At 38.0% G+C, this 9,112-nt stretch overlaps 1 protein-coding gene across 1 annotated transcript; it reads right to left on the bottom strand.

The window, feature by feature from the left end:
• Positions 1 to 291: 291 nt before the first annotated feature.
• LOC115927633 (intracellular protein transport protein USO1-like) lies at positions 292 to 1,650 on the bottom strand. Its single transcript, XM_030993745.1, has one exon. The coding sequence runs from the start codon at positions 1,648 to 1,650 to the stop codon at positions 292 to 294; it is 1,359 nt and encodes a 452-aa protein (XP_030849605.1).
• Positions 1,651 to 9,112: the final 7,462 nt, after the last annotated feature.

Genomic DNA, 9,112 nt, shown 5'->3' with positions numbered 1-9,112 from the left:
CTCATCACCTGATCGATCACACACGTCTTGTACTTATCATTTGATGTCACGACGTAGAGGTCGTCTGTCATAGGATCGATGCAGGCATTCAGGACGACATCACTGTGGGTGATTTTCCTTTGATCACCTTGTCTGTCGATAATGCACAATCTGTGATCCAAGGATGAGGGTTGAGCGATGATGTGACCTGATGATAGTACACCACGCATTATTATATTCTGTTTACATGTGATGGTATTCATGATCTTACCATCAGCTGGGTTAATGATGTATATCTTAGACTGAGCCCACTCACCAGCCGCCAGCGATGATCATCCCATCCTGGTCAACAGCTACATCCGCCGCTGCGCCGTCAGCCGTTGTATTTCTTGGTATTGTGACGTCATTGATGCGCTCCCATTGTCTGTCATACACACTGATGCATCCAGTCAAACTGTCCCCTGTACACCCTTTACTGTATTTACCGCATACTACCTTGTCATCATTCAGCAATGCGCAGGAGATAACCCGTGATGCATCACTACCGGTCATCACTCTATGACTGTCTTTAGTGTTCATATCTAACATGTAAGTATGTCGGCTACCATTTAAGGTATCTCTAATGATCACATTGCATTCATCTATGTATCCTACAAAGGCTGGGACTGTGATTTTATCACTGACATTGATTAAATCAATGAGCTTCCACTCCCCATCATACCCATCAATCCTCCCATCATACTTCTCTCTCCCAGCACCCTTCACAAACCTTACACCCGATATGGTATCAGTAATTTGTTTCACCTCACCCTCATTCAGTGGCTTCTTTAATTCATCACTCACTGATGTCTTTACATGATGCCCATCTTTGACGACATTTGAATCATCTTTGAGTACTGTATCAAGTGTCTGAATTGTGGTCTCTGTGGTTTTTGTGTTATCTTGCCAAGATTTCTCCAACTGTCCAATCTTTCTCTCTTTCTCTTTAGCGATGTTTTGAATGTCTGTTTGCAGAACATACTGTTTGTTGTCGATGAGTTCTCGTCTTTTCTCTGCATCTGTATGGTTTAGTTCAAGTCGCTTCTCTCTCTCCTCATCGTTCTTTTGCATCTTTTCATTGATTTGTTTAATCTCATCTTGAAGTTTTTGATTCTTCTCATTAATCTCCTGGTTGATTTTTGCAGCGTCCTCCTTCTCTGTGTCCTTGTCTGTTTGGATTGCCTCATTGATTACCGAATCAACTTCATCTTTCAAAGTTTGTAGATGGGTGTCGGTATCTTTCCTACACTGATGGATCTGATCTCCAATAACTCGACAAAGCTCCAATTTGTCCTTTGCCTTTTCTTTCAGAATATCTAGTTTTGCTCTACTATCCACGATGGCGCCCTCTATTTCCTGCCGTACGCAAGACATGTCACGATGATCTATCATTGCGCATAATTGACACACTGCTACATTATGTGTTTTACAATAAAGCTTGATTTCTTCACCATCATGCTTCTCACAATAAAGATTGGGCCTACCCTTTCCTGCCTTTCCGATGCATTCCTCTTTGGAGGCGCAGTCATCGCAGAGCTTCTTCTTCTCCTTCACGTAGTACCTCACATCTGTGATTGACTGACAGTTCTCTCCCTCACAGATGTTTTCTGCAGAGCTGAAGTTCGCCGCCATCCTGATCAGAGTATTGACGTGTATATAAACAATTATGACGAGAGAGAGAGAGAGAGAGAGAGGGGGGGGGGGTTGTTGTTGGAATTACGGGTTTGATGAATGGGGAAGGGATAGACAGAGAGGAAAGGAAGGGAGAAAGAATGAGGGGGACGTCAGGAAAAGGAAAGAATGGAAAGAGGGGATTGAAGGAGAGGGAGAAAGAAAGGGACCGAGCGAGAGGAAAAAAATATAATAGATTTATTTCAATGACCTCTATTAGTAAAATGTCCTCATGCACTTTAACAAAAAAGAATGTTAATACATAGTGTATTTCCTTCGGTGAAATTGCTTTGAAATTGAAGTACAACGGTCATAATATGTTGTTGTCATTTATTTAATAAAACACCTAAATGGTCTTGAAATTGAGGATGCGCATCTGCAAGAATAATAGATAACCCTCATACTAACAAAATGCACTGAGAGCAAATATGACATATTTAATCGATATCTTCTTTTAGTACAAGTGTTCGTAATTAACATTATACATGCATTGCCCGTACTTTGTATTCTCATATTTCTTCCTCCAGATAAGATAAACATACCCTATCCCGCATAAATACATATGTTTCTCCTTTTGTCGCATAGTTACGTATTTTTCATCCACTTCCTTGTATGAAACCGAACTTATTCACAGCAAAATGACCTACATACAACTTTAAGCTCACCTTAATACCGGTATGTTGCAACTCAAATCTTCGTAATGTGAAGTCAGAAAGAATGCTGACCATCTAGACGCTCTTTTTATGATTGAAACTGTTTGAAGAAGCACAATTCATCCAACCTCGTGTAACATATGTACCAGGTGCCTATTAAGATGGCGTCTATTTGTATACCATCACACGTCAAACTAATGCTCACTTGGCACAAATTTGCAAACAAATTCCTCCCCCTAACACATAATGTAGGAGCATTGACAAAGGATGTGCTCCGATGGTCTTTGTGAATAGATTAATATGAATATGAATCATAGCAGTCTAGCATAGGATGAATGCATTCACGTTCCTTGTTATGCATATAGAAGCGTTAAAGGGGTTCGTGGACGTGGAGTGGGGGTAGGGGGGGGGGAGAAGTATGCTTATGCCGACCTCCCTTGAAATAAATCTTTTTATTTCGCTAGGATGAATTATAAATGCAGATAACCAACCATAGTAACACAAATAGATATATAGACTTTGTATTACCATTCTATCCAACGTAGAAAGATTAAGTGATTAGATAAATATTTTCAAAACGGTAAGAAAGAACATGAAACTGTATCAACTCTAGATTACGTGTTCTTCCATGCCTTTACTGTGGAACAATAGTGGCAGATCAGTTGAAGTATACATAATATTTTTAAGTACAGTATCTCTATTTTTGGGCTTAAAATCAATCTTTCTCTTTCTTTCGCTACAGTTGTGTTCAGTTCTTTTATTGTATTTCATCTCTTGCACAAGTGTTCCGAGAGTATTTGATTTCGAAGTCATTTAGGTGTATCAATACCAATACCTTCATTCTGCTTAACGATTGAGAGTGCCTTTACATAATCATCTTCTAGCTTCAGGTTTCAGGTTCCAGGTTTTCAATAGTACTCAGCATAACGTACCAAAGCGCTTTAATATGTCATATTTGCTTGTAATCCAGGGTACTAGTTCTTAACAACAAAGCATGTGTATGAGTTTCACTGTGAAATCATTCAAGCAACGCACCGGAGCAGGGCAGTGCCTGACGCCGGCGTGATCACCACACGGTGACACCATTGTTAAGCACAACATTGATTGGACCCCCCCCCCCCACTCAGTGTTATTTAGGGTACGTATATGCATGCTCCCTCCTTTTGAAAACACCCCCCTGAGTCCGGTGTTTAAGGTACGGGCCGGATTTTTGTGTACTACGAGCCGGACTTTGGTGCGTGAAAAGTTCCCCTTTACCGGACATTTTGGAACACGCATCGTATCCCTTAGTCCAGAATCTGCACGGTCCTTTATTTTTTCCCTACACACTTGATTCAAGCCGTCGAAGATGGCGTTATAAAAAAACTCATAATTATTCTCACCAGCCCAGCTTTTCGCCGGGCGTCCTAATTTAATGATCACGCCATCATCGGCTGGTAGCAAGTAAATAAGTAGGGAGAGGTAGCGTTAGCGTGCATAGTGGAGATCAAAATTAAATAGGCCAGATTTTCGCCGGGCGTCCTAATTTAATGATCACGCCATCATCGGCTGGTAGCAAGTAAATAATTAGGGAGAGGTAGCGTTAGCGTGCATAGTGGAGATCAAAATTAAATGGGCCAGATTTTCGCCGGGCGTCCTAATTTAATGATCACGCCATCATCGGCTGGTAGCAAGTAAATAAGTAGGGAGAGGTAGCGTTAGCGTGCATAGTGGAGATCAAAATTAAATAGGCCAGATTTTCGCCGGGCGTCCTAATTTAATGATCACGCCATCATCGGCTGGTAGCAAGTAAATAAGTAGGGAGAGGTAGCGTTAGCGTGCATAGTGGAGATCAAAATTAAATAGGCCAGATTTTTGCCGGGCGTCCTAATTTAATGATCACGCCATCATCGGCTGGTAGCAATTAGTAGGGAGAGGTAGCGTTAGCGTGCATGGTAGAGATCAAAATTAAATAGGCCATATTCTGGACTACGTATCCCTCCGTTCACGGAGTGGGGGAGGGGCGATTGGAACCAGCAACCTTGACAACTTAGATATTATGACGTCATACGTTAATACTCTATGCTACATCTATGTTCATGACTGTGTAATATGAATTTTCTCCTGATAAATAACAAAACAGTGTAAATATTTAAATGGTATTGCATGTTTATTTTGTATTATATACCGCACACCAAAAATAAACAACAGAGAAAATAACAAACAAGATATAATCTTGTTGTAAATTTGAATTTATGTTGTAAATTAAATAGGAATTATGTGGTGCAAAGATGCCCCCTCCCCATTGTACTGTTTCCCGCCTTTTTTTTGGGTATCTCTATTAAACTCTTTGCATGAGTGGATTTCTTTTGTGTGATTGCTAGCATTGGTGCATGCTATAGCAGGCAGGCAGCCATTCTAAGCTATGTTATAGGACTGCAAGCATATGTACATTTGGCCTGCTGTAGGAGGAAAGGTGGTTAGACTTTGCTTAAAGTAAGTTGGATTGTTTAATAATTATGATTGTATTTCATTTAACTTATTGGAATGATGATATATACATGTACATGTACCTATAAGCCTTACTAATGAGAGTTTTGATGGTGAAAGTAAGATCAGTATAATTGAATCATGTCTTGCACTGTATTTGCATGGGAACAATGATGCTTCATTGAAATACTCTTGTCATTTATTTTTGTTATATGATATATGAAGGAATTGCAGTATAATTGTGTTAAATTGAACAAATCATCCTTACAACTTTGATGAGAATAAGATTCCTTTTATAAGTCATTGATTTTTAGTATTATAAGAAATGCCATTTGATCTTATTTCTAGGTCTGCTGTATTTCTACGAGCTGTGGATATGATACTTGGTAGCATGCATACAGTCGCTATTGTTTAGCGATTTGGCTAGTATTGGCCGGTGAGTTGAATTTACTATGTTATGTTGATTTATGATTATATATGTGAATGAATCAATACTATAATTTATTGTACCATATAGTTCATGATATTGGACGGAAGAAGAAACAATGAGTGTAATTTATTTTGTATAATAATAAATGGGTTGATTGAGATTTAGTTGCATGATATTACAAAACAATGTCAATGAATAAATATTTGTTCTGTTGGTATCAATAATATAATTGTTCCATTTTATGTAAGTTCACCACGATTTAAATATTTTTGTTCAACTTTGGTTATTGTTACAGAGGCTGTTTAACGATGAGAAACAATAAAGTACAGACTCTACTTCACTGACTCCGGATGCATTATTTTGTCGTCATGATCTCGAACCCTTTCAATCTCATGCAGCAATAATAATAATAGTGCACATTTATAATGCGCCATGTCTGTCAAAAATGAAACTCCTGGCACAGTTGTGTGGAAAGCATCACACATAAGCTTGTCATGTTATTTTATCTCTTAAGGCTTGTTTAGATGTGGTTGAATCTAAAGGGAAATCCAAACTTAATACCAAATTTTGAATTAAATCTATTTCAAACTGATGCAAAATATTGCATAAATGTAACCTTATAATATGATCTCTTTCTTTCATGAGTTATTGTAAAATCGATATGCAAAACAGCTTGTTTGAAACACATGTTAATATTTATGAATGAATATGGAGAATGTATGGTAATGAAAAGTACATAATATATTTCTGTAAGTTGAAGAAGCATTTCCATCATGAACATTCATGGAGAAGAGGAGCAATATTTGTTCCTTGCACAATCTTCAGGGGTGGTTCCAGGGGGCAAAGTAGGCACGGGAACTCTCCTTTCTTTGTTTGCCTTTTTCGTATCCTTCATATAAATCATACAGTTTTGGATGAATGAACCCCTATAAATTCAATAGAGTTTTTTCTTACATTTTTTTCTTCATATATTTTGGAGGAATTGCAGTTAATTGAACCCCTCCTGCAATTTATAAAATCTCGTAGCCGCCCCCTGATCTTGCAAACAATACTTTATTGAAAGCAATAATACATTTCTGTATAATCTGTATAGCTTCATTGAAGCATACACTGTTGTGGTGCGAGACAAAGTGTATGTTCTGGGTGATCGTGTCCAAACATGTGTATTATGAAAGTATTCTGTAGAAACATTGGAATATATCAAACATGCATAACATAATCTGAATGGTTCATTCTTATTTTCTTCTTTGTGCAAAAAAATAATTGAGACGGGAATGGGGAGCAAGAGAAAGGAAGGTTAAGGTGAGGGACACAGTGTAATTAAGAGGGGGAGGGGGAGAGGAGGTAAAGACTGAGAGAGACGGTAAGTGAGAAAGAAAGAGAGAAATAGTGAGGGATATAGACAGGGAGGGTGAGAGGATGAGGTAAATAGGAAATGAAGAAGTAAATGGAGTGGGGAGAAAAAGAAAGAAAGAAAGAAGATAAGAGTGAGAAAAGGGGATAGCGAGACAAAGAGGGAATGGGAAAGAGAGAGAAAGAGAGGTCAAAGGAGACTAGAGAGGGGATAATGAAGGAAAGAAAAATAGAGGAAAATGAGTGTTTGTATGTGAGAGAGACAGAGGGGGCGGGGGAGTAAAGATAAATGATTATAGATAATCATAATGAGAACATTGAAAGATATGTACAAAGCAAAGTTGTAGCATAGATAAAGCCAATGAGGGAGCACCACTGAAATGAGGGGGAAGAGTAATTAGGGAACATGCCATTCAGAAAAATATGTTCATAAATGTATTTCTCATGATTCGTTATAGCAAGAATGTTTCTGTGTCTCTCCCATCCTTACCACCTCTGTCTCTCTTTCTATCTCTGTCTCTGTCTCTGTCTCTCTCTTTCTATCTCTGTCTCTCTTTCTCTCTCTGTCTCTCTCTCTTTTTTTTCTATCTCTGTCTCTCTCTCTGTCTCTCTCTCTCTCTAATAATTCACTTCTCTCTTCCTCCTCTCTCACATTCCCCACTATCCCCACTATTCCCCATCTCCCTATCTATCCTGTTTGTCAATTAGTTTCCGCTATCCCGGTCAATGCCCCCACCCCTTTTAAAATATTGTAACAAACATCACTTTAAACTGCTTTTTCATCTAATTTTCCCTCCGATTACCTCTAATTCTTGAAATCTCTCATGAAACTGACACGTTTGAAGCCTAAAGCAAATTGTTTACAGACATTAAAAGATGGTCATAACCAACGGAGACTTTAATGATGACTTCACAACACAATATCAACTGCAATTTTCCCTTAATTTGGTAATGTCAAACTGAATAATGTCTTATCAAATGTTCCAAACGTGAACTGACAGGGCATTTATTCACAAATTGCCTTATTATAATCATCTTCTAGCAAGCTTTCTTTGGATTTCCATGGTTTCCAGTAGTTTGTTATAAAGTACCCTAGTGCTAAATTCATATTTGCACGTCGTTTAAGTTTATGATACTGGTTCTAAACAACAGTCAGAGCTTGCGTATGAGGGTTAACCGTGAAATCATTCAGTCCTCCTGCTGGAGCAGGGAAAATTCAGTATTTGGAGCTGGTCTGATCACCACACCATTGTTGAGCACTACATTGCTTGGAACCAGCAACCTTGAAAACATAGCCGATATGACGTCAGACTTTGATATTATACAAACGATGCACAGGTTTGAGTGCGTCGGAAGGGCTTGTGTGCAAAAGGTACCTTTGAATGGTCTTAGACCAAATTCAAAGGTACCGCGTGCACACAACCCACGAATTAAACCTGTGCATCATCTGTTTTATAAGATGGGGCCCCAAAAATTATCATAAATACAACATTTTGTTATTTTACAGATTTACCGGATGTATGGCAAAATCATGCGTCCGGTATTTTTTTTTACCGGACGCATGATTTTTTTTACCGGACGCATGATTTCTAACTTATCATGAAATTAAAAAAAAAAATGTCAGTCCACATTAAACTGTAAACTAAAAATAAAAAATTAAAAAATAAAAAATAAATATATATACAGTGCGTCCCAGAAAAAACGAAACCGAGAAGTATCGATGTTTTATTATAACTTAATCACAACCATAATTAATGAATGATACATATTTGGAAAGCGTAGAGTCTCTTCTTTCAGTTGATGCTACTCACGTGATGCATATTTTACGCATGAGTGATTTAAAGCAATTTGAAGGAAGAAAAACAAAAAGTAATTTGGCGGGCGGTATCTGAATTTCAAAGAAAAATTCATATTTCTAGAAATTTCTTTTTTCTGCTCTTTCATATGATACCTCAATCAAGAAAAATGAGCCAGGAATAACAAAGTTCTGTTTGTTTAAAGTAGCCCTTACATTTTCATAATTTTAACAAACGAATTCGTTTTCACTGGGTGCCTGCCGTAGCAAAAAGCAGATTTGACAAAAGACTAAACTCCGTTTCGTTGACAATCAGCCATGCATGAAGACTCTCGTCTACGGCTGATTGTCAACGGAACGGAGTTAAGTCTTTTGTTAATTTCGTTTATTGATACGGCAGGCAGCCAGTGAAAACGAATTTGTTTAATAAAATTATGGAAATGCAAGCACTACTTTAAACAAACAGAACTTTGTCATTCCTCGTTCATTTTTCCTGATTGAGGTGTCATATGAAAGGGCAGAAACTCAACTTTTTAGAAATGTGAATTTTTCTTCGAAATTCAGATACCGCCCGCCAAATGTCTTTTTGGTTTCCTTCCTTCAAATTGCTTTCAATCACTTATGCGTGAAATATGCATTATCTAAGTAGCATCAACTGAAAGAGGAGACTCTAAGCTTTCCAAATATGTATCATTCATTAATTATAGTTGTGATTAAGTTATG

Source organism: Strongylocentrotus purpuratus, unplaced genomic scaffold (genome assembly GCF_000002235.5).
Source record: "Strongylocentrotus purpuratus isolate Spur 01 unplaced genomic scaffold, Spur_5.0 spur5_scaffold_20, whole genome shotgun sequence".
NCBI classification, from domain to species: domain Eukaryota; kingdom Metazoa; phylum Echinodermata; class Echinoidea; order Camarodonta; family Strongylocentrotidae; genus Strongylocentrotus; species Strongylocentrotus purpuratus.
The sequence above is the reverse complement of the archived record's forward strand: the minus strand, read 5'-3'. Positions and strand labels throughout refer to the sequence as shown.